This window comes from Eucyclogobius newberryi, unplaced genomic scaffold (assembly GCF_026437365.1).
Source record: "Eucyclogobius newberryi isolate DKJ021-1_F unplaced genomic scaffold, fEucNew1.0.hap1 SCAF_5, whole genome shotgun sequence".
In the NCBI taxonomy this organism is placed as follows: domain Eukaryota; kingdom Metazoa; phylum Chordata; class Actinopteri; order Gobiiformes; family Gobiidae; genus Eucyclogobius; species Eucyclogobius newberryi.
The window spans coordinates 18391497-18418448 of record NW_027316167.1 but is presented as its reverse complement, the minus strand read 5'-3'; the positions used below and the strand labels follow the sequence as shown (position 1 = coordinate 18418448).

Below are 26952 nucleotides of genomic sequence, written 5' to 3'. Positions count from 1 at the left end.
TTCGACAATGTGGCGCTTTACCACCCTCTACTGGAACATTACAGAATTACACCACACAGCGGAAAGCTTATACATTTTCATTTTATTTGATTACAGGCAGGGTAATGGGAGGCAGGGATAAAATACATTCTTTTGTGGAGCAGGAGGGAAAGGGAAGCAAACCAGATAAACATGGACAAGACACAGTGGAATTATTCCCCCCAAATGAATATCAATTAAATATCTTCCAATAGGTTGAATAACTTTGAGATGGTTTATCTATAGATCATTATCTTTTTTTGTATAGTCTTCTATAACTATCTATTGGAAATATCCTTTTAAGACATCTGCATAAATAAGTACACACAGAGGATGGTGCTGTACACACGGTGAAAATATTCTGGTGCTTTCTTTATACAGACTACCATCTGTAAGTAAAGCACCTTAAGATATGCAACTGGTGGAATAACCATAATAAATGTAGTGAGTGAGACTATAGAAGTGGCAGCATGATTGAAGTAATTTCAGGTTGTAAACGGGAACAGTCAGCTGTGACAAACCACAGCAAATCTCATTCCAAATAAATAACCCTCGTTGATTACTCATGGCATCAGTTTGGCGGTGGCAATGCCCCAGGTCAATGTGAGAGTCTGTATTTCTCACCCCATGACATCTTTGTGAAAAAAATAGAAGGATATTGTCACCATGCCATTGCAAAATGTTAAATAAATATTTGCTCAAAAGTAAAAAATAAAAAAGCTGAAATACAGTGGCGTCCATCAAGTGAGATAAAAACCACTGACATCAAACCAATCTGTTTGCAAGAGCAGTAAGAATAATAATAATACCACCAAATATAGCAATAAAACTGATAACAATATAAACACTTAATAAATAATGCAAAGTCAGATGTCCATAGTGATATGCTGGATTGTATGTGACATGCTTAAAACTGGCATGCCAGTAAAGTTTTCTTCTGTAGTCCTTCCTGACATGAATCAGATTAAAGGGAAGCAAAAACTTTGACATCCAGAGCACCTTATAAACAAGAGAAATGATCTCTGGTGATTTTGATGCCTTCCAAAAGCTTATATACTGTACGTAATTTCACTGCATGATTCTTGTGGCTTAAGGACATGACCAGCCATGCTACTGAAATGCATTACTCATGCAGACGCAGCCCCTGGCACATTGTAATTAGCTACCTAGTTTCAAAAGTTTGGCGAACCATTTTGTGTTTCTGTTTTTGGCCAAGCAGCAAAGACCCCAGGTGGATGAGTTGTGAAGTTTGAGAGTCAGCATTGTACAAAGGAACATACAGAATGAACATGGGGAAAAAATATGAAGTAACTTCAATAATTTGTGCCGCAGCACTTAAATAAAGCAATATTTATATACATATACAAAATTACATCTTATAAATACATTTGGCAATACATGTATTATTATTATTTTTTGCAAAATAAAAGGGGTTAGGCAAGATGAAATGTGCAAGAATTATTCAATGTCAATCTACTTGTCTTCGAGACAATTTATCTTGAAATAAAAAATAATAAACTTTCATGCACTATCAAGAGTAACCAAAATACTCAAATAAACATCCATTGGTGTCAGTAATAACTGGTCACAATCACTAAATTTTAAGACACATGAATTCTCACCAATAAAACACATTTACTCTTGTTTGTCAAAGTCAAGACCTGAGGATCCCTTTGCAATGTCTTCTGTTTGTAGTGACAAACTCGTCCTTCATCACATTCCTGATATTGACAACAAAATAAAAGTAGGAGAAATTCTGTAGCTGCTAAGGGTAGAGGAAGTTGATAGGCCCATGATAACCCCTAAGGCAAGTGTTCTTAACCTTTACGATCTTGAGACCAAACCATTTTCAGTACATAATATTTTTTCACTCCAGTAATCTGGAACTGTTTAACATATCAACTGTATAATAGTATATCATATTATTTTTGCAACTCTTACAGTGGTGCTCGTGGCCCTACCATGGACCACCCTAGCCCTATAGTTAAAAATCACTGCGCTAAAGAGTACATTTATCCGCCTGGATAAATAACTATTCTCTCCCTTTAATGAATTAGAAACATATTATAATTGATGATGTCCCTTTGTGGGCAGCATCACATTATTTTGGAATGGTCTTAGGAAGCTACAGTTATCTATATTCACCCAAAAGCAGCACAGCCCCCTGGCATGCAGAGAGAGGTATCATTTTCCAATCATTGCAATAGTTAGAAATGCTTTCAACATGTCCACTGAATATTCCTGATCAATGTATGGTTTGTGAGCTGTAATGTCAAGTTCTGGCATCTCTGATGAGTGACTGCATTCCAAAGCATGCACAAGTGATATGTTATCATAGTTTCTATGACTGCACCACTCTTACAAGTATTAGGCATCACACTACACCATAGATGATAATGTGTTATCCTCAGGACAGTGGCAGGGCGAGGATATTCGAAGAGAGTGTATGGCTGTTGGGGCGCCCTCTGCAGGAGACAGGTCATTGAGCTCCTCTGATGATGACAAAGGGAAAGAGGGAGATAAAGAGATGCCTGATGAAGGGTCAGCAGATCCAGCAAAAGTGCGTGGGGGTTTGGGGACCAGATTTGGCTCCAGTGTGGCTCTGGCCAAAAGCTGTTTATCGTCCAATGACTGTCCGTCTCCTAAGCATTCGTTCTGGCCATATGAGCCCCTGCCTGACTCCGACTCTCCGTCAGAAAGGTCTAAAGGAGGTGAGCTGCTACCGTCTAGCCTGAACAGAGAGTCCAAGTACTGGGCAAACTCCAGTACTGCCTGACTGGTGTTTCCATTGGACAAAGACGACGGTGTAGAAGCTGCTCGACTGGTCTTCGCCGTTGCTTCCAAGTCCCATCCTCCCTTTTCTCCATCCACAGGTCTCGAATGAACTTGAGGACTTATGGGAGGAGGAGTGCTCCCTGGACTGTAGACACCAGGGATTTGTTGGTAATCTCCATCAGGAAGTTTGTTTGAGTGGGTCTTAAGCCCTGCCTTGAAAGGAGGAGGCCTGACACTCTGGTTTAGCAAAGTTGGAGAGTGATGCCCACTATAGTGCGGGGTGGCAGGGGATAGTCGCATGGGGTAATCTGGAGTCAATGAAGATTCACAATTGGGTGTAAAGAAGGGTCCGACCTCACCAAGATGCTCTGGTGTGGCCTGGCAGAGAGAGTCAGCAGCAAGTAGTTCAGTCCGAGAGCTCAGGGATGGGTTCTCCTCCGGAATAGGAGCGTCTAAAGGAAATGGCAGGCTGCCCAACATGGGTGACCCTCTGAATGCAGCCGAGGAGCGTCGAGAGTCCAGGCTGTAAAGGGACTCTGCGTCAGACAGACTCTCCATGACTGCCAGAGGAGCTTTACGATCCCTCAGCTCAACAGTGAGCCGTTCCCGAGCTCCACGTAACACGACAGGGACCGGAGGAGGAGGGCATTCAGAGAAACCATCCAGCGATATTTCTGACTGGGCAACAGAACTAGACAAAAGGGAAAGAATGGGACAGCAATGGTGATCAGGAAAATGGGTAAATGGACACTAGACACAATTCAAACAACAGGTTATGAAAACTTACAAAGGTTTCAAAAGGAGAAAAGAATGAATAGTGTTAGTACGCAAACAATAGTCACCTAAAAACTAAAGAACCACCACAAGTCAAGACAGTAGAAAGAACAGACTACAACTCCAGGGGGTAATATACTGCTTAGACAAGCGCTTAAACAGAGGAGGGTCTATTCTACATCAACCATGACTTGTGGAATTTACACTGACTTTGGACAGGGGCTAAACCAGTGAGGACGAAGAGGGAACTCAATAGTACCATATGTAGTAATCATTCTGTGGCCAGACAGCGTGCATGCGTGCATGAGAGGGGTACATTATACAAAATTAGTAATGACATGCTTTGCTTACCGTAACAAGTGTTTTTGTCTTTTTTTGTAACCATAAGGAACAGACATAACAATGATTTTGAAAAAAACAATAAAATTGTAATTAGTGGCAATTGCAGTTAAGTAGTTAGTGCAAAGTTAATGACTGAAACCTACGGCTGTGACGGATCAGTAATTTGAAGAATGACTAAGCATGAATAGGATAAATGCAAACACCCAGTGTCAGTAGTACTAACCGGACACTGCTGTTCCTCCGGTGGTGGGGGACCGGGGTTGGCTGTTCGGAGGGGGTCGTCGCGTCCATGAAGATGGTCTCTGGGTTCAGATCCACCTCTGTGGGGCTCACCATGATTTTAGCAGCTGACAGCAGAGCAGTTTTTCCTTTGTTGTAGTTTTCCAGCACCTATTTTAAGAACAAAGTGTATGGCAACACAAAAAGTGAATTTGTAAAAAAAAAGCCTAAGCAAACCAAAGCAGAACCAGATATCAAACAAAAGTACATTACAGAAATACTTTCCTCAGAAAAATATGATTTGCCTTTTTTTTAAAGCCATAAAAACTTGGCAGGGCTTAGAGTGACTCTGGCAATAACACATGATTTTGTTTTAATTATAATAACTTTATGCAGAAAAATTACATAAAACAGCATTTATACATAAAACACAATAACAAATGACAAAAATAACAATGGAATGAAATGTGACAAACAAACAAAAGGCATGGTTTAGTATGTTAAAATACAAATGGGAATGGGGTGTGGTTATAAGTCATACAATGATAAACAAAATGAGAGAAGCTCTGCAGCAGTGGCAACCACCAAATATTTGACACAAACACAACAACACTGAGTGGTACAATTAGTACACTACACAACAAGAACAGTGTGTGCCATTCTCACAACCGAGACATAATTATATAACACAATGTTTAACTGTAAAACATGCATAGGGAAAGACAAAAAAGCAATTTCCATTTTCAAACCTACAGTTGAGAGGAAAATTTAATTCAAAGCCCCAAGACAAGTCATTGTAGTGGAGATAGAGAATGTCTTAAATGTTGTTTCAGATGGTATAGATTTTATGACTGTTTTTAGGAATTATTATTAAGGAATGAAAGAAATAGCGGATAATATGTAGACTGTGGACACACCAAAGTCCTATAACAGGCTGAAGGAAAGAGACATTCAGTGGAACTTTGGAAGAAACTGGGTTACTATGGAAACATTGTGAATACAAAGAAAATGTGTGAGCACAAAGCGTGGGGTTGGTACGTCCACATCTCAGAAAACCCAAAGCTGTAAAAGAATGGAAACTGTAAGAGAAGCCAATGCATCAATTATGAAGATTTTCACTAACATAATAACTAACCCTAACCCCCAATAGATATTTGCACCCATGCCCACCAATGTCATTAAATGCACCATAACAGTGCTTAATCGCCTTTTATGTGGTGTCCAGTTGACAGAATACCACCTTCTTTCAGTCATAGACACCTCAGAGGTTTCCTTTGTTTGACTCTTAATCATCTCACTTTAGTTTCTTGCCACGACAGTAATGTGTACAGTTTTCTAGCCAGGCATTGGGTCCATTACACCCTAATCTGGTTTAGAAGGCCTTGGAGATGGGGCGATTTCATTACAGGGTTCATTGATCGCTTCAACAGATACCGTTTGAGACGGAGGAACTGCAGACACACCACTTTGTTGGACAGGATTATTCTGGAGCTGGGAGCACGTGGAATTCTCCTCAGGAAACAATACAATTTGGACAAGGTCTGAACGAGTGTGATTTGACAACTGTGGTAAAGAAGTCGGGCATCGGTCAGAATCTGATGTACTTTCAGCAGTCAAAGGGACCGAGTGTAGGTCATTGTCTTTGAGAGAGGAACTACAGCACTCGTTTTTACTGGTGGGAGAAGCCTCATCAGATGAATGAGAGTTTATCTCAGTTTGAGACAGTACCAGCACAGCTGTACTGTAGGCCAGCTCTGAATCCTCTGCCTCCAGGCTATACTGCTCAGACAGGGAAATAAATGGTTCCAGTACCTGCAGAAACACCACATCAATCACACACCAGCCTTACATGTAAACACTGTGTAAGGTTTTATTATACTTAACAAATCGAGTTAAAATGAAGACAGAGATTGTGGCAGTTCTTACTCCCAAGCCACGAGAAAGTGCTCTTCCCAAAGTAGCTCATGACATGCAAAACATACACATTAAAAGATCTGTTACGTGAACACAATTATAAATCATAGTAACAAAAAACAGGAATCACCCAGAAATCAAATATCCATGCCTTTGAACAGAGGGACAAGAAGAAAAAGTGTGGTTAAGTTTTGGAGTTATTACTGGACCCCCGTTACTGGACCCCCGTGGAGGAAGATGTCACCCCCAGATTTACCCAGATACACAACATGACCTTATTTATGCCACAGATTTTTCTTTTTACAATTAAACAACAGTTAACCACAAATTACACTTAGTAACACAACAGTAATGTGGTTAGACATATTGGAAAAAAAGAGAAAAAACAGAGAGAAATACCCAGATGTAAGCAAACAGACACTAACCTTATTGAGTCCCTCCATCACCATGTGGGGCATATGTTCATTAAGCATTGCAGGAGATATGATGACCTCATCGAACGCCTTGTTGTCACCCCACAGAGCAGAGTACGTGGGCTCCTCTTGGCCACAGCTACAGAGGGAATAGTGGGAACAAAATGTCAATGAAAATGTCTCTTTTAAAAAAAGAGAAGAAACATGACAAATGGTACAAGAAGAACTGATAATGCTCCCTCCCCTACACTTAACACTTAAAATAATAATGGAATAAGGAAAAAATGAGGAAAGTAAACCTAAAATACCATTTTGGTTTATTTGTCCCACTAAAATGAATCGCTCGGGAATTCAGTCCCTGCACTACACAAGCTGTGATATTCAAAAATACCTAGAAGTCAACTATGCCAAAAAAAACAATCCATGACTACTGTTACCCTGAATGTGTGTGTCGTTTCTGTGTGCTTATCTTGTAAACTGAACATTTGTGTACTGTCACAGCTGCGGCAAATAGAACCATTGCTTTGGGTTATTGGTTTTACGGCAGCTCAAACACAAAGCTTAATCCTATAACCAAATATCCAAACTCCAAGGGTGATGGATTACACTTGTGGAATCTGGTATAAATAAATATGTCGGTTTGCTCACCATGTTTCTGGGGGATGGTTATGCACAACATGGATGACCTTGCCGGGAGGGTAGAGGGGGGTGGAGGCTGAAAGGGCAATGCTGAGGTCACTGGGGTGGAGCCACAGGCGACTGCTAGGGGGCGCTGCGGGCTGGGTCTGGGGATCTTCGTCCTCCATTGGAAGCTCGGATTTAGGGATGCATTTAGTGCCACCAGCAATAATTCTCCACTGAAGAAGCAAAGCAAGAGTTTTAACCAACACAAAAACTATATTCATTAATGTTCAAGTATAACTTGACTTCTGATGATTAGACACCGTACACAGAACACATTACTCAAAACCACCGTTTCACTATCCCTTAATTAATTGTAATAAAATGTTATTGCACAATTGTGGTCACCTTTGGCTTGTTACTCTTCTGAAGTACTTCCAGAAGATGGCGCCTAAAACCCTCCAGCTGAGAAAGTCCAAGTCTACAGAAAAGGCATTGTATTTAGGATTACCGAGGAAAACAGGGAAATAAAATAGCGTTACCTTGGTACCAAGTCTTTTCCCAACACCACAGAAGTGACAAATTGTTTAGAGTATTCCATGGCATCCTCACTGGGAAAATAAAACATGAAAGCATAAAATTAAGTGTCGATATTTCAGTATTTGGAACAATCATGCAGAGGAAATGAGATAATATGTGACAAAGACAAGTTATTTATAGGCTTTATTGTCTTATACTCTTTATCTGTCTTCTTACTCTATAATTCATTTTTTGTGTGTGAAAAATGTGTTACTTTAATTTGTGAAAACTGTAAGATATTTTTAACATTTGAAAGTCAAATAATATTGTCTTTTCTACTTCTATAAACTGGTCTGCTACTTCCACCAATGTTATTGAGTTATTCATTTTTAACATGTTTTAATTACACACATCAAGTAATCCTCTTGTAGTAGCATCTTCCAGAAAATATACTTTTATATCGGTGAATATTTAGCGAGCAAAGTGATCAGACTGACCTCAGAAGGCCGCCGGGTGGGGAATACGAGTAGCAGTGAAGAGTCGGATACTGGGGTCTGAGCAGAAAAGAAAGGATTGCCGCGGTCCCTGCTCCAAGAGAGTGTCCAACAATAACCAGCCCGTAGTGCATGGTGCCTTTACTCTGGAACAAAAAAGACCAATATCGTAGTAAAAAGGGAGGAAGTGCTTAACGATGCATAATATAATAATTATTAACGTTAAAAATACGAAAACATTAATCAGCCTGCCAATCTAAAAATGAGTCACGTACCAGGTCCCTTCCAAAAGCTTGTGACAAGATCATTTCCTGTTCCAGTTTCTTCTTAATGTACTCAGCTGAGTAAACCATTCCCTATGAAAAGTGACGGGGAAGATGAGTAATTAATGTAGACGGGAAGTCAAAACCATTCATCTTGTGTTAAAATATCCACACAGCTTGATTCTGTTATTAAGACTGTCACGATTCCCGGAGTCCTGGTTAATTTAACTTTCGTATTCAAAGCAACAGAACATGCAATGATCAAGCACTGATGGTCCGATGCTGAACTGAATTACCTTGTGGCCGAGCCAAGTTCCATGTTGTTCCTCCACAGGCAGCCGCTCCGAGTCTCCAGTCAGATCAGTCAAGGCATCCTGATCACAGAGGGACGTGAGAGTGAATGATGACAAATGTCTAAAATAGTGGCGGAAAGAGTACTGAAAACGAGTCCTCTAACAAAAGTTGCATGGTAAAAACATCTACTCAATTGCAAGCAAAAGTACTGCTGCCAAATTGTACTTGGTTAAAAGCAAAAAAAGTAAAATACTACTCAAAGAACTGGTTACCAATTACTTACTTTTTGACACCATTTTAGTATAATTTTAGATAAGGCCCTCATACTTTTTCTTAATTTGTTCCTTTTTGTCCACATCTATCAAGCTGCTGGACAAAGAAAGCTGTGACCTACTTATTTTCAGTCAAATCAAACATTCTGGGATAAATCGGGCTCAGTTTGTACTCCAAAACAACAAATTAAAAGATTATCCTTAAAAAAAATAATGTTTTTTTAAACTTCATTACAAGTTCCTAAAACACATTCTAAGTCAAATTAGCTTCAGTTTTGAGAAAGAAATTGTCAAACCCCACAAATCCCCAAACTAGTGTCACTCAGACTAGCTTTACGGCTCTTTACTTTTACCAAAGAAAATCTCAGCGGAATTTAAACACTGATATTCCTCTGTGCAGAAGTTGTTCACACTTATAATCATTGGTAAATCAGACATCAAAGGCCAAAACTACAGAGAATCAGCTTCACAAAGAGTCCGTCCAGTCGTTTGTTCAAGGGTTCAAAAACCGCTTTAGTTTGAAATAGAGCTCATTTCAGTCAAGCTTTTTGGGGAAAATGAAGGCCCTTTAAATGGAAATGTGCATCATCCACATCTTCTTTGAGCTCCGGCAAATCAGAGCAGGCGCTGCAGAGCCGGTTTGTGCGTTTATAATGTAGAAAGGAGCAGAAAACATGTGCATTGGGACGAATGAGACACCTATGATTTTTACAATTACATGCCAACATTTTACACAATTACATGTTTAAAAATTGACACAAAAAGAACCATTATCAAAAACAATCTACTCAATCACAGTAACATGAGTGTTTGTTACTTTCCACTGCTGCTAATACATGTTTTACCAAATAGAGGCAATTATTCAAGATAGTTTGTTTTCTTGTCCATCTCCTGCAGGAAAGTTGTAGCAATACTTATTCTTACAACATCAAGCTTCTAGGAGTGGCTTGGTCTGAGCACAGTGTATGGGAAGTAAAACAGGGAACCAAAAAAATTACACAATAATGTTAAGTTTTCAATTATATAATGGATTGAAGGAGAACTCAGACGAAGTCAAATTTATGTATGGTAAATGAATGTACCTTGGGTGAAAGGGTTCCTCTGATGCTGATGACGACCTTCTTTTTTCCATGATCTACTGCCACAAAAAATGGAGTCTCGTAAACCTGTCAACAGTGAACAGCGGATAGAGACAGTTAATAACAGCAGCACTAACATTTATGTCAAACGCCTGAGGAAAACCTTCTTTCTATTATTAGTTAATATTAAGTGATTGCAAATGAGACTTTGTGCCAATGTTATTTATTTACTGATTGAAATTCCTGTGCGTGTCTCTCAGTGCAAGTCAATGCAGGCTCAGATATCACGGATTAACTACAATTATTATCATTAGAAAATCGGAGGTAGAATTTATCTTTTCCTTTTTTTCTACCGTCTATATTCATTAAAATCCTATATTAAAAACATCATACAATATACACAACATACACACATATAATATGTAGCATTTATTTTAGTTTGTTTTGACATAGTGTGCAGTTTATTGTCGTTTCAAACAGAGATTTTTCTCATAAAACTGCTTTCCTTTCCCCCTATTCTTCATTTTATAGTTCAGTGGTTTCCAAACCACTGAACTATAACCACATGAGATGTTATTAAACCTTTCGACAAAAAATACGCTTAACCACAAGGTAATTCTAAATAATTATTAACCCAGTGGAGGACAAAAGCATTAGATTTGCCCTTAAATAAAAGAAATAGTCAAACTGCGGAGGGGCCCTCTGTTGTAGTTTAAATAACCTATTAACAATGAGTCAATCTTCACACCAGCTAATTGCCAGTTTTCCAGAGAAAGTTTTGCCCAAACACCTCCGAGCCCTCATTAAATGGCTGCCACAATACTCACAGCATCATGGCAGGAAGTGTAGACAATGTGGACCTGCTTGAGATCACTGTCCAGGAAGTGTCTGCGGATGGCCAGCACGTTACAGCCACAACAATTGTCCTCTTCCACCGTCACGGACTGAGACAAGCGAGAGCCAGAAACCGACGCGCAGCTGCAAAAACAAAGGACAGAAAAAAAGATTACAGAAATGAAATTGTATTTAACGTGATGATATGGACAAAATGTATTTATATATGCAAGTGAATCTGTGTTCAAGTGGATCAGTTTGTGATCATATTTTTTACCGTTTACAGGTCATGGAAAAGGAAAAATGACATCAACATTTTGATAATATTGTATACTACTAATACTGCAATATCACAAGTGTTGTTTTGAAGATATGCAAAGTTTGAATGTTTAGAATTTATTGTTTAAAAAAAAGGAAATAAAAATATCTGATAAAAAAAATGAGGATATATCTGAACGTTTGTGATTCATTTTACAGACATTTTACCAATACTTCTGTTGGATTAAAATAATATTGTCTTAATCATTATTGGGACATTAATTCATTTTGTTAATATTGCCCACCCCTACTTCATAAATTATTTTATATATATTTTTTTACTATTCAATTATTTACTATATTGAATAGTAAATAATTAAATAGTACAAATTTTAATTTTAATTTTCCATCTGGAGTTATGGTTCCTCATCCCAACCTTTTCTCGGGTTGATGTTACCGTTATATAATAATGACTATCCCTTTACTCATAGAAGACAAAGATTATACAAATAATTTCCCATAAATCCAGTAAAAACGATAAATACATGCCATTTAAGTTTCACACTGAAATTCAAGCTATAATACCAACCGTTACGACGCTAGGACAATATTTGGGATCCTTTCAGTCTTTTGTGTACAAAGTCTTACACACTCATCAGCAAACAGGGAGCTGTGTACTTTCTGTGACGATTGATAACATCTCGAGGGATATTTACAAGTGGAAGAGCACGTAAAATGCGATTATCATTATCATCACCATATAGATAGGCCGAAAGGGAAGAGCTAAACAAAGTATGTGTGGGGTGTGTATGTATAGTGTTGCTTACGGGCATGAGCTGGCGAGGCGGCACAACCCACAAGCTGGCTTCCTCATCAGGTACATGGGCCAACCGTACGCGGCAAGTGCAAACAGCATGTAATAGCACACCTCTTTGTAACTGTTCATTTCACCCTACGACGAAGCAAAACAAACACTGTCAACTACATCAAGAAGCTCACTGTTGTTTTGCGAAAAGTAGCCGGACACCAAAAGTATAAAGATGCAACACAAACTTACAGAATTCTTAAGGTCCAGGTATCGAGTGTTACGAGTCACAGGCATCCCAGATAAGAAGGCTATAATGTCATTGTTGGCCTGCAAAAAATAAACATTTATATACAATACAACTGTTAAGATGAACCAAAACAGTCAAATTAGTAGGAATAGTAGTTTACCTGGTCCAAGATTGCAGACCTCTTTGATCTTTGTCTCTGGCGCAGCAGAACCAGGCCGGCAATAATATCACTAGGCACAATGTCTAGATCTCTGAAAAACTCTGCAAAAAGGCTGGCCACTTCTGAGTAAGCATCCTGATGGGAGCACAGTCACAAATCGCCACATTTGAACCAGCACTAGAAGCATCATACTCAAAATCTTTAAACCGAGAATACACTGAACAATAACAGTGTAATTTTCAAGACACATTTTTTTCATCATTTTGAACAGCAAAATTGAGTCAGTTAAAGCACAGACTGTTTAACAATGGAAAGAGTGTGTTACATTCAAATGGCGTACAAATAAATAGATTTTCAGTATTTTTCATGTTAATGGCAGACCCTTCTGTTAACTCGTATCATAACTCATTATTTACAAATGAGTCGCAGAATTATGTATTATATACTCACTGATTGTGTGTCTTGGGCTCTTGTACAACACATGAAAAACTTTAATCTCCGACTCCAGCTGCTGGCTTGGCCTTCTTCAAGTCGATGTCTAAAAAAAATTTAAGTTAAGATTAATGACTGATATGACACCAGTTTTGAAGCACCCTAGGAGACAAAATCATGTTTTCTTGACTTTTCAATTTAAAGTAATAGGTACCTGAGTGTATATGTTGTGAGGTTACGCTGTCTTCGCCGAGTTGCTTTGAGCTTGACAAATGTCCGACCCGTGGGATCAAAGGTGCACATAAGAGTGATGCAGACACTAAGTATCACAAGCCAATTACATGCAACTATACCTGTAGAGAAATATAAGCAACAAACTCATTGTCAAGATTTCAACTAAATTATGTTTTTTATTTATGTTTTATTTGTTAGTTCCTGACCTAAAGCCAGATTTTTGGCAGTGACATCAGAGCACGGCTGGTAATACTGAACAAGCCAGGCAATTCCAACTACAGCATAAACAAGCTCCACCAAGAGAATGGCTAAGAGGAGAAAAAGAAAAAAAGGTGTTAAAAAGCAAATAAAATGTGTTGTGATGCATTGTAATACATTATTATGCATCTACGGTACTCTAAATTGCTTCCACACAAAAGAAAACAGTTTTCCTTACAAAGTCGTATGTAGAGGACATACTGCACAGCTTCCCTGGGCTGTGTGTAGAGTATGCTGCCTCTCATGCTCAGCCACATGATGGCGCTCTCACAGATGAGACAGCTGACCAGGATGCCCAAGTATCCTCGGCCATGGTCCACCAGTGTCACTGAGCAGGACTGGTCTGAGCCATACGGGAGGCCGAACAGAACCACCGACAGAACCACCAACCTACACACAGCATGAGAGGAAATGCACCAGCGGTGATTAGATATGAACCTGTAAAATCAATAACATGACAGCAACATGACTCACCAGATGCAGTGTAGAAGAAAAAGGAAGAGGGCGGGCAGCACCAGGTCATCACTGCCGACTGACCAGCGCCGCCGGAACATCACCATCCCAGGCATCACTGCCCTGTGGGAGAAATAACAATATATTGTTTTATCAGACTTAATGATAGATAATGAATCAGCCTGGTTAAGACACCGTAAAGCAATGTGAGGGAAGGAAAGCAAAGAAATGCACAAGCCTTAAAACCTTAAAAACAAGCCTGTTTTTGTCACTCTGTTCATTCAGTGTGCGTTTAGCCGGAGCTTCTGGGCTGAACTGGACAGAGTCAGAGCAGCAGGAGCCACAGGGAAGTCTGCTCAGACTCCTTAATGCTGGCACTTTCGAACTTGAGATGATCTATTGTAAAATGTTTGTCTGACAGTAAAAAGTAACAAACATTCTTTATATGATTGATTTTATAATTGTTGTGTAATTACACATTTGGTATTTAAAATAATAGATTCCTGTTATTGCTACTTTTAGTGTTCTCACTCAGACTGGTCAAGAACAGCCAAGTACAACAAAGCACAACAGAAGTGCAAATTAATATATTATTTTCTTTTGGCATTCAGTTTGCTGTAGTCACACTTCTGTTTCCCAACACTCAGCTTGTTACCATAGCACATTTAGCTGTTAATACAAATAAAGTGTCATAATTATTATGGTGCATATACATTATTAATGCTGCCTTCGTGCGCTGTGGGAATAATGATAAATACCAAGTACCACTCTAGTGGGAAACTGGGAAATAATTTTGATGTCAGAGTTGCTGAGATGAAATAACCTTTGACCTCACATACACACACATACGCCGGACAAAAGAATCACAATTGAAAAAAATTCTCCATCTGTTAGAAAGTTATTTTGATGCTGCATAATTATATGGCATCCACAATTATAAAGGCATCTCTATTTCCACTTACATGGAATACAATTATTGTGTTGAATTTTTTGCCAATTATTGTGTTGAATTGTTTGCTTCTTCCATGAGCGATCTGTTGGATATGATCCCACATTTACTCTGTATTCACATATGTTTGTCCAGATAAAGAGAGTTTTTAACATGTTTCATTTTGCTACAACCACGAAAGCACTTGAACAGAACCCACTTGCAATTACCACTTGTAGTATTACAAGTGACTGGACAATTAAATTAGCCACAAAAGTACAAACATATTAAATTGGAATGTTACACAGCAAGTATCCAATTTAAAGCCATTTAATATCATCACAGGTGATATACTTTCCATGCTTTCCAAACCTCCATGTTTAGTGTCTGTTTAACGACACAGTTGAAATGTGACGAGAGGTTCAATGTGGCTGTATTTGCGCTTCAGATCCTCCTCATGTGTGGGCCTCTTTTATGTGTAAATGATCACAATCTGTGGGTCGCCATGTGTCCAGTAACAAAAGCTACTTTGATTTAATAAAATCTAAACTGGGACGGTTTGCAGCCGAGTGTGAAGCGGCTGGGATGAGAATCAGCACCTCCAAATCCGAGGCCATGGTTCTCGACCGGAAAAAGGTGGCTTGCCCTCTCCAGGTGGGTGGGGTGTCCTTGCCCCAAGTGGAGGAGTTCAAGTATCTCGGGGTCTTGTTCACGAGTGAGGGAAGGATGGAGCGTGAGATCGACAGGCGGATCGGTGCAGCGGCTGCAGTGATGCAGTCGCTGCATCGGACCGTTGTGGTAAAGAGGGAGCTGAGCCGAAAGGCAAAGCTCTCGATTTACCGGTCGGTCTACGTTCCTACCCTCACCTATGGTCATGAGCTTTGGGTAGTGACCGAAAGAACAAGATCGCGGATACAAGCGGTCGAAATGAGTTTCCTCCGCCGGGTGGCTGGGCGCTCCCTTAGAGATAAGGTGAGGAGCTCGGCCACACGGGGGGAGCTCGGAGTAGAGCCGCTGCTCCTCCACGTCGAGAGGAGCCAGCTGAGGTGGCTCGGGCATCTGTTCCGGATGCCTCCTGGGCGCCTCCCTCGGGAGGTGTTTCAGGCATGTCCCACCGGGAAGAGGCCCCGGGGAAGACCCAGGACACGCTGGAGAGACTATGTCTCTCGGCTGGCCTGGGAACGCCTCGGGATCCCCCCGGAGGAGTTAGAGGAAGTGTCTGGGGAGAAGGAAGTCTGGGAGTCCCTGCTCAGACTGCTGCCCCCGCGACCCGGCCCCGGATAAAGCGGCAGAAGATGGATGGATGGATGGATGGATGGAAAATCTAAACCCAAGCAGTCTGTAGCAAAGTGGCAAAACTCTTAATACATTACACTTTACTGCTTCATAGTATATGTACAGTCAAAAAGGGTGCTGCTAATGTATGCATGGCAGAACGGCATGAAGGTTTCCATATACTGTAATAAAGAAAGAAATACCGGTAAGCGTTGAATAAATGAAGGCACTGTTCAAACAAATACCTTCTACAATCTCACAAATCTTCAGTTCAGAGTTGTCTTTTACACTGAGGGAAACCTAGGGACCCAATAACAACACAAGCAAGCTACAAGAGTGTATTTAAAGAAGTCATTACAAGCCGACAACACAAATATTGAGATGTTTCAACAAACCAAGCAGCAGCTGTGAGTGTTGCAGGTTAAATTTGCATGTATGTGCCTCCAACTGAAGTGTATATAATGCCGAGCCAATATAACCTGTTTAAGAATGTAACTCTGTGGTGAAACATTTCAGGGCCCAGTGCAACAGTCAAAAGGATCTCTCATCACTCACATCACAACGGAAACATAGCAACCATACCGTTTATATTTAACCATCCAGGGAAAATCATAACTTTAGAACTCCTGCTTTTCAGACGGATTTATTTAAGAATCTAAAATACTCAAATAAAGTTAATTTCAGCAACATGAGGTGGTTTTTGCAAAATTGTAATCTAGGTTCTTAAAAGATTATATTTTTAGCATACCGCCCACCCCTGATTTTTAGCCTCTTCCCTTTCACTTCAGCCTTTTTCTGGATGCTCCTGCAGACTTTTAAGGCAAACAAATAAAAACACAAAACCGGTGCTGCACATTGATAATTACACATTTGTTACATGGGGACATTTTGACACTTTGACAACTTTACTTGGGCTGTCACATTTGCTGTTGCTATGAAGCTATAGTTTATGATTTCATGTGTGGACCCAAACCTTTGCAAGTTAAACTGCGCCAACATCACGTAAGACATAACACATCATAAAAATATAAACACCTTCAATATCACACCATGAATACAGCCGATATAGGAGTGTAATATCGAATGAGGTCAGTTCATTTTTAATGCAGCGACAGTTCTCCTTCAACCAAAGCCACAGTAGCAGGTGGTTGGAGTCGCTTTCACACCTTCAGCCAAGCAGCACGAACAAAGCCATAAAAATGAGTTGTGGTAGTGTTTATTTGGATGATGTACTAGTTTGCTTACAGCTCGCCAACTGTGGTTTGTTTGACACACTATGAACATGTTACTTTGAATGTCGGTTTGCGGTCAACTGGAAAAGTGCATTTACCGCCACCTACTGTAGTTGTACATATAAGTATGTGTTTTACGTTACACCGTAATAAAAATAGATAAAAAATAAATAAATAAAAAAGAGAAAGAGAGAGAAAGAGAGAGAAGGAGAAAAAGAAAAAGGGAGAGAAAGAGAGAAGGAGAAAAAGAAAAAGGGAGAGAAAGAGAGAACAATGGGAAAAACTAAACAAATGCGACAAAAAGTGAAGTGAAGTGAAGTCATTTTACTTCGATTGTCAGAAAATGCAAGTCAGTTTATTTTTGTAGCGCTGTTCTAAATAAGTCATTGTGCAAAATGATTCACATTTATAACACTAAATTGTATTGATAGTGAAATATTATTAGATGTTTGTTTTTACTTTATTGGTACAGTAGCCATGTACCGGTATTTGAACCTTCCACTTCCACTGAAATGTGCTGTCGCGGAAAGCTATTCAATAAAATGGTTATTATTGTACTGTATAAAGGCTGCAGACCTTTTAAATGACAATGGGGTTTTCTTTTGTCGTTGTTCCTCATTTTTGTGGCAATAAAACAAGCCAAGAGAAAGCGAGACATGTGAATGGCTGCATGTGACTCACAGCGACTAGTAAAACTCTTTCTGGGTTGAAGTAAAGAGGGCAGAGGAAAGGAGGGAGGAAACACATACCACTTCCCCATAAAATCTCATTTGGGCTTCAGCAATCAGGCCAATCAACTCAAGCATATATCTCCAATGAAAAACACTGCAGACTTCACCGCTGGGGACTCTTATCAGCACCCTGCTCCAGGCCTGTTGGTACGACAAGACTCAACTCCCAAAAGACATAGCACAAGTGGAACAAATATTAAGATGCTATTATGATCAAAATGAGTTAGTAGAATCAAACCGAAAAAACATCCAGAAAAGTAGCGTATTAGTTTGGTTGAAAGCAAATGTTTACAAGCATGCTGAAAAGATTCTTACAAAGGAACTGATTCAAAGGATTACTCAAGCATGTTAAGAGGCATTATCCAGGTAACATTTGTTTAAGTCTTTCAGCCATATCAGCCAATATACTGGCTATCTGGATTGGACTGTTGTAGCTAAAGGAAGAATTTACTCAATGAAGAGCTGCACAAACTAACTATTATTTTGTTAGTCAATTAAGTTGGCAATATTTTTCTTTGATTGTTTGATTAGTCCTTAAAGGGCCTTTATCACATGAAATCGACTTTTCAGAGCTTTTAACCTTCCTACAGTGCTATTGGAACCTCATATATGTGCCCAAAGTGGTTTTTGATTGATTCCTGCAGTCTTTATCTAGAGAATAGTCTCTATCCTTCACTTCGGATGAGCAGACAAACGGGGGCTACTCACCAGGATGAGTCAGCCTGGTGAGTGCTGTAGCACGCTTCCCTGTTTTGGCCCATCCTCCAGGAAGCACTCTGTACCTGTAACAAGCCCCCCTCCCCCCACGCTCGAGAGGAACCGCGGCTATTTAGGCACAGCTATCTTAAAACGCAAATTATTTTGTTCCTCCGCTGCTGCCGCTGACATGTGCCGATGTGTCAAGCGCTGTGAACCGGCGCACGCCTGTTTACATTCCCACCATCTCCACGCTAGGCTACGTCACGGGGTGGGCGGGGGACGCACGCTCACGCTGAGACTATGTCCCGGGTTGGGCGGGGGAGGCAAATCGCCCCCTAAACTAAGGCCAAAAAACAAAACAAAAAAATTGTTTTTCCGGTAACCCGACCGACCTGAATTTCAAAATAAAGAAAACCCGACCTTAAAGATTTTATTGCATATTTACCGACCGTACATTTCAAGAAATTGTAAGAGTGAATCCAAAATCTGTGGGCATTGTAAGATATGAAAATCGCCGCACTTTTGATAGGTTTCGTTTTACCTAAGGGCGCATCCATGTTTGCGCGAAAAACCTGCGCAGATGCTCTTTTTTGGTCAGCGTACAGACCGACTGCCATGGCAGGGGCGATATGCACGCCCGGTGTTTCAGCGGTGAAGATATTTGGCGTGACTGTCAAAAAGTGCTCACATCATCTACAATGATGACATTGACATTGATGACAATAAGAAAAATAGTGAACGACGAAGTCTGTAAGACATTTTTCAACGTTTTCAACGAACATCATGGTGAGGTATCAGATGATTTCGCTGTGACTGCACAGTGCGCCCCGGACTACAACAACAACTCTCATGCTGTCATGAAGTGCTCACTTCTGAGAAAAGAAAACTCTGCAAAACCGGTGCGAGGATTTTAATTGCTGATTTTTTTTCAATGTTACCGGAAACACACTATTTTATTTGGCCTAAGCCGTCACATTTCCGGTTTTGTGAGCCGGGTCCAATATATGGGTGATATTTCATAACTATTATGTTATGGGTGTTTTACAACACACAACACACATCATTATCATTTATGCCCTTAGGGTAGACTATGAAACGGGAAAAATAGAATGATAAAGGATATTTAAATAGCAAAAGACCCATAACAACGCATTTTGGCCAAAATGAAGCTAAAGCTGGACGACATCTTCATCCATCCATCCATTTTCTATCGCTTGTTCCCTTTCTTTTGGAGTGACAGGGCCACTCCTGAAGACCTTCTATGACTCTGTGGTGGCATCAGCTCCTGTATGTATGGCCTGCTGGAGCAGCAGCATCACAGAGAGGGAGAGGAGGAGGCTGGACAAAGTCATCAAGAAGTCCAGCTCCGTCCTGGGCTGTGCTCTGGACTCGGTGCAGGAGGTGGGGGACAGAAGGGTCCCGGCTAGATTCACATCTATGCTTGACCATGAGTCTCATCCCCTGCAGGACACTCTGTCCGCTCTGGAGAGCAGCTTCAGTGAGAGACTGATCCACCCTCGATGTGTGAAGGAGAGGTTTCGCAGGTCTTTCCTTCCTGCTGCTGTCAGACTTTATAACAAAAACTGTTAGTCCTGAACACTCGCAATACTGACCTAACCATGTGCAATTCCGTCATATGTGCAATTACTGTCGTGATCACATGCAATGGTATTTATGTATTTATTTATTTATGTATTTATTTATTTATTTTTATCTTTATCATTTTTCCCCTCATCCCTTGTTGGGAAATGGGAGGTTTTGTCTATAGGAGATCTTCTACTGAGAGTGTTTTTCAAACTTCTTATAAGTGATCTATTTTTTTCTTCTGTATCTACCTCTGTAACTACCTGCGTTGCATCAATGAAATTTCCCCATGTGGGACAATAAAGGAATATCTTATCTTATCTTATCTTATCTTATCGGCGCAATGGACGATTTTTCAGCGATTTGAGAATGCAGGCGGAAGTGCGCATGCGGCTGCAGGTGAGCGATAGGTGCGTTTTGTGATTGATACGTGGCAGGACAAATGATTTATCCACGCCCGAGGAAATATGATAAAAAATTTGCTGAAAAAAAACGTCCATTCCACCTTTAAATAAAGTGGTGAAGATGTGCCAACATAAGAACACAAGAGATAATAGACTGTTGGCAGGCTCCACACAGAACCTCTTTCCACAATCCTTCAAATAATGCAATCAAGCCTTTCATTGGACACAAACAATATTATTAATAATAGTAACAACAACCTGAACACTGGGGAGGTTGTGATATAGATTCATGCAACTAATCGATAGACCCTGAAGTATTCAACTCTTGAATACGGCTAATTAGCCCTGGTGCAATGGATGCCGTTATAGTCTTTTCAACAGAGAAGACGACAGCCGTCTCCAGACCCACATCCTCCTCCTAATAGCACTGTTCTCCTCAAGGGCTTTCCCATCCATCACTTCAGGGAGGTCACCTATTCAAGTGCTGGCTGCAGGCTTCTGTGGCTAAAAAACATATACACACTTTTTTTTCTGATTCCTTAGTAAAGACAGTCTAAAACAGTTTACGGTGGTCAATGAGGAGAAAGATACATGATGTGAAAGATATCAACAGATATGCTCAAAGGTGTAGAACCCACATAAAACATGTTTTTCTTTATCTATTGTGTTGATCCATTGTGTTTATCTTTGATGAACATATCAGTGGATCAAATACATGGCTTTAAGAGGAAGAAAAATGTTCTAAATCACAATGTAATTAGCAGATATATAAAGTTTAGGGGGAAAAAAATAATAGTGGCACTTACAACATCTCGGACAGTCCCATAAGCCTTCACCTTGTAAGATAACGGAGAATGCACTGTCAGTGTCTGTATGACTCTGTATAGACTGACTGAGCAGCATGACAGCAGACTCTGGTCCACAGACAGTGACTGACAGAGTCATGACTCGCTGTAGGAGCGATGCTTTTGTGCTCCACACTGTGTACAACTTTGTACCAGGCCCAAGCCAGAACCACGTGAGGCCTCAACAATGATGTAACAACAATGACAGGGCTCTAGTCTGTCATTATGGCTTTGTCTTTGACATGGACTTACTGAAACAGTCGAGGGCACACACGCTCCAACTCACTTCATTTCATAATGGCTTTTGGCTCATGCAATTCCTAGATAGGTGAACAAGTAATGGAATCAAGACTTTATACATGAATAGGTTGGACCAATTGACCGTTCCAGATGTGACAAACCTCCTTTGTAAATAATCTCAACCAGTTTTAAAGCAAATATTAGAAATAGGATCATGCATTAGGAAATTCTATATTGACTGAGATGGGAATAGATTTGTAGTTAGCCACAAGACTACTCTTGAAAGTTGGATAGAAAAGACTGATACAAAATGCATCACATACCACTCAACAATTGACAAGAGGGCTGTGTCAGCGTTGTGCCAAAATGCATATTTTGAATACTACTCTGTTACACAATAGCTGGGGAAAAGGAAGTTTCAATTCAGATTCAAATTGAACAGTGCCCTGTGTGTAACCTGAAATCATAAAAAGTAGAAGTTGCATTATGCTCAAAAACTTAAAAATGAGTTCAGATGAAAATCAAGAAAGACACTTTCCAAACAGTGCCTTCTTGAACATGTCCCTATACGAAGAGAGAATCAGAGTGACTGCTGCTCAACACTGGTTCATAAACAAAAGCTCAAACCTGGATGTGTACGAGAATACAGTGACGTGTTGTTAAGACATGCACTCTAGACATTTCTTCCACTGCTCCTGTTTGTACAACAGAGGCTCCTGTGCCCCGCCCTCTCCCTCCGCTCAGGGACAGTTACAGAGCTCTCACTTCAGGTATTTGGCATGTGCCACTTCCTCAGGCTCTCCTCTTGTTCCTTCAGTTTCAGTCACTACATCGGATATTGTGCATCCTAAAGACCAAAAGGCTTTTCCGCTTCATCTTCACACCGTGTTCTTCTCCTACCCACACACTCATTCAGTATTCATGCTTTAGAGGACATATGAAAGGAGCATGTGTATCGTTTTTTTTGGTGCAGAGGAAACCTACATTTTCTCCTCTAGGCCCTTCTTTTGCCTCTCTGCCCCTCCTATTTCTTATCGAACCAATCCACATTCTGCTTTGGTTTCGTGTTGCTGTCTTTTTTTAGACTGAAAGCCATGTGCCACTCACTCCTACTCTCCCTCTGCCTCTTTCTCCATCTTTTTCTCCCACTGCCACCCACTCAATCCTTTCACCTCATCCCACTCTGCTCCTCTTCTTTACTCCTTGTGATTGCATGTGCATGTGTGTACATGTGTGCTCCTTGTGTTGAGGTGGTAGCATATGGGCTCCTGTCAACCTGTCTGAGGGTTACTGCCACAAACCATGTGCAAATGTATCAATTTATTAGCTCCGCGACTGAAAATAACTGCTGGACTTTTGCCCACACAGACACTGGTGCAGCACGTGTTCATGCATTGCAGTTACTGTTCCCGTATGCTGCGTATAAATGTGTATAATAGATGTACAAGATATATCACAACTTTAACAAAAACGCAATTAGATTGTCGCAAAGACTGCAATTACTTTAGTAAAATTATTTCCTGGGCAAACAACTAAATATCCTGACTCATTAATGTCTAAAGACTGCCAACTCTGTAGTTTAGACCCTACAAAATGTTTTTAAATGTTCTGAAATTCATGAGATTCTTGGATCAGTTTTGTAGTTCAGATTTCAGTCTTCTCTCAAATGTTAATGCAAATGAACAAGTTTAAAATTGCATTTGAACATATTTCTACAATTAAAACATAAATCATACTTTGCTATTTTGAGAAAATCGTTCAGTCCAAGTGCATTATATGGATAAATGTATAATGTGAATGATCAATTAATCTTCTTTTCAAAAACTAAATAAAAATGACTCCAGATTAGATTTTCAGAATAGACTTTTAATCAGTGCTATTTAACAGTCAACGTTCTCCCTCCAATGTCTGAACTTTGCTCCAAACCGCATACTTTTACTGATAGGATTGGCTATAGACCTTAAAAACATCAAAGCACCGAAAATTAGAAAAGATCATTTCTTTTAATTGCCATTCTAAAAATGCCAAGCACCATTTTCAACTTAAAAAAGATTATACTAATGAAGTAAATGACATACTTTTCTATCCTCAAAGGCATTGACAGTGTCAATATTAAGTTCTCAGATAAAATCCATAACGTGAACGAGGCCTGTCCCAATAGTTAATTATCTTATTGTTCAATAAATGATGGATGAACAATATTTTTGGGCTAAAAGAAACATTACATGGCACAAGAGGGAAAAATAATTAACAAGATGATTCATTAGGCTAGAACCAGGCAAGGTTTCACGTGTTATTTTGCTTTTTTTTTTTAAAGAAGACATGGGTCTACTGAGATTTGCCTGCTTTAGAGTCATTGTGTCACTGCCATAAAGTGGTCTTCAGTAATTCATTTATTTTCTGTCGCTGTTCAAATGTTCTCATCCTGGCAGAGTGCACAGCAAATATCAACCACTTCAAATCTACAGCAGCGTTTACCTTTACTGTCGAAATGATCACTTGAAATTGCCCTTTAATAAGTAAGGAAGATAGTGTTCAATACAGGCAATTGATGGCTTACAGTTACTCCTGATTTTAATGAAGGTATAATTGGAAACCCAGCACAAATTGTTTTAGGAGCAATTTTGTATTGTTACCTTACTAACATTTTCAACATTGTAGTCAGAAAGGTTGCTGCCAAATTGTATTAAATCATGTTTCCAGACAAAAAAACTGCAATGCTTGGACTCTCAGGAGGCAGTTCTTTCCACTCTAGTGCTACCCTATAGGGACAACACCAGCTAAAATGTAAACAACACTGTTGGTGATGTTGATGCTGCCTGAGCAAGAGCTTCAACAGGTCAGTGTGTGTATGACATATATATAGGGCTGATACGGTTAATTGGAATAGTTAACCAACTAATTAAATAACTAATAGACTACAGAAATAGTTGTTGACCATTTAAAAAAAACACTAATTGTAGTCTGGAGTAAACAGACATTTGCTATGAAAACAGTTTTTTAATCACAAAGTCATCACAGATATGACATCAAAATTAGAGAAAGAACATTCATCGGGATTCTTATTTTTAAATATTCTTACACATTCTTCATCTGTAAATGATCTCCATTCATAAGCTCCCATTTGGCACATACTTAAAAGATGTTTAAAGTATATATTTTGATAGAATTGTTCCACAGAAAGTGTTTGTCATACGGCGTTATATTTGTGACTATCAAGCTGGTGCTCATCAGTCCCATTTGACCACAAATGATCACACAAAACAATGAGTTTAACATATAAACGAACATAAAACCAAGTGTATGTATGTATGTATGTATGTATGTATGTATGTATGTATGTATGTATGTATGTAAAAATGTATGTATATATGTATATATGTATATATGTATGTATGTATGTATGTAAAAATGTATGTATATATGTATATATGTATATATGTATATATGTATATATGTATGTATAATATATATATATATATATATACACATACAATATATAATTGTATATAATTGTATTTAGGAAAAAGGTCAGTGGCTGGCATTTACCAAAACAAGTCACCCAATTTACCAAACTATTATGCTATTATTTCATGTAATTGAACAGACTGATGTGGTTTTGTCATTGGAATAAATCCTACACTGTGAAATGCGGAGCATTAACAAGGCTTAAGGTGAGACCCTACAAGTAAATAGGAAAAAAAAACTAAATATATCACTTCTCCTGTAGTTTAGTCGCATAAATGTAAGACAAATATGAATTACAAGTTTTTCTTCATGCACAGTTTTCATATAGAAAATAAGGATTTTATGTGTAAAAAACAGCAACAATTGCCCCAAAGGAGGACATTTAAATATGAGTCATAGTCAGTTTTAAATTCCTTGCTTATTAGATTCAACATATTTTACAAAAGGGAATTATGGATATATTGTTTAGTTTTTGAGTAAACTCTAGCTGACTGAAAATTGGCCTAATATTTCAAATTTAGCTCAGTTCATATTTAGTAAACTTAAAACAAATAAATCAGACTTGGAATTAAATAAACAAAATCCTTCTGGACGTTCTGTCAAAATCTTGTTAAATACAAGTTAAAAATGCTGTGTGTTAAATGCGTTACTGTTAAGAGTATGAAACTGCAAATGACTCAATCTTACTCGACCACAGCTAATAATGCGATTAAAACCCTGACAATGTAAAAAATTACTATTGTAAAATGAAAAACTGAAGCCCATCAACAAGTCAACGCCCTGTCACTGTAAGTCAAGTGCTTACAGTTTAGGGAAATACCTGATCTTATGGTTCCTCAAAAATCAAACCATGACAACCGTTCACAGTGAAAGGTGATGCTTTATATATCATGTCTAATAGTGAGAGTTAAACGTGTTAAAGGGTCAGACTTGGGGTTTGTTGTGATGTGAGTTCACAGGCTGCTGTCACTAAAAACCTGATGTTGATAGTGTGCCACAAGCAGCCTACAACTGACACTGAATAAATGAATGAACTGCAATGTCCAAACTCTTACAACAAGGCTATTGCTCAAATCTGTGCCATTCAAGGGGCAAATAGAGCTCCAAAAAAAAGAGCCCAGAAGCCTACATGAGAGGCTAAAGCACATTTTGAGTTGTTACCATAATGCAGTAGGCTCGTGTGGGCTCTAGTCTGCAGGCCAGGGGCAATGATAAATACACTGTCCCATCAGTCCTCTGGTCGTCTGTAGGAGTATGTAGGACAGTCCTATGTAGAGGTAAAAGCCGGGTCACACACGTACCTGCCCCGTCCTCACCACAAATGTCTTACCTGTATGTTGACACTGCCTGAAGACCCGCTGCATCGGCTCCGCTCGCTGTCCCATGTCCCCGGGACACTGAAGGCTTTGGACTGAACGCGCAGGCTCCGCGGACAGAATTACAATATCCGTGCCGCCGTCGTCATTACAACACGCGGAGAAATGGCCCCGCAGATCTCACGCAACGACTGTCAGGCGGGCACGACCGCGTCTCTCCCGACCATCGTCAATCATCAGGCGGGTGTTTCTCGTCCGTGAGGGGGGAACGCAGCCGGGATCTCTGTACAATCGCAACACGTCGTCGGCTGAGCTCCGCGCGCACTTCCACGTCGCTGCTGGAACGCGGCGCGATCGGCAAAATATCCACAGAGAGAATAGTCCTTCTGCTTTAATAAACACCGCCGCCTTTTTGCTTCTCAAACGCCGTCAGCCATCCACGTTTGAGCCCGTGACCAGGGAGAGCAGCGACACGGCCGTGGAAGTGGCCCATCCCCTCGGACGCTTTTTCTCCACAGAAACAGACGCGCGTCTCCGCTGCTCCTTCCG

General features: G+C 39.9%; 1 protein-coding gene across 2 annotated transcripts; it reads right to left on the bottom strand.

Moving 5' to 3' along the window:
- Window positions 1–63: 63 nt before the first annotated feature.
- Window positions 64–26559, bottom strand: dagla (diacylglycerol lipase, alpha). 2 transcript variants are annotated; one of them, XM_072465575.1, is made up of 21 exons: window positions 26418–26559; window positions 13703–13804; window positions 13407–13618; window positions 13177–13278; window positions 12951–13089; window positions 12755–12842; window positions 12305–12439; window positions 12147–12224; window positions 11917–12041; window positions 10825–10975; window positions 10001–10084; window positions 8649–8726; window positions 8365–8445; window positions 8093–8235; window positions 7619–7687; window positions 7485–7557; window positions 7104–7312; window positions 6468–6594; window positions 4133–4299; window positions 3919–3936; window positions 64–3484 (listed from the first exon to the last, which is right to left on the bottom strand). In XM_072465575.1, exons 2-21 carry the CDS (start codon window positions 13795–13797, stop codon window positions 2398–2400), a joined length of 3261 nt encoding a protein of 1086 aa, XP_072321676.1. In that variant the 5' UTR covers window positions 13798–13804; window positions 26418–26559; the 3' UTR covers window positions 64–2397. The 2 variants fall into 2 exon arrangements, with proteins under 2 accessions (XP_072321676.1, XP_072321677.1); XM_072465576.1 differs by lacking the exon at window positions 3919–3936 and having other exon boundaries at window positions 26418–26558.
- Between the last annotated feature and the right edge of the window lie 393 nt (window positions 26560–26952).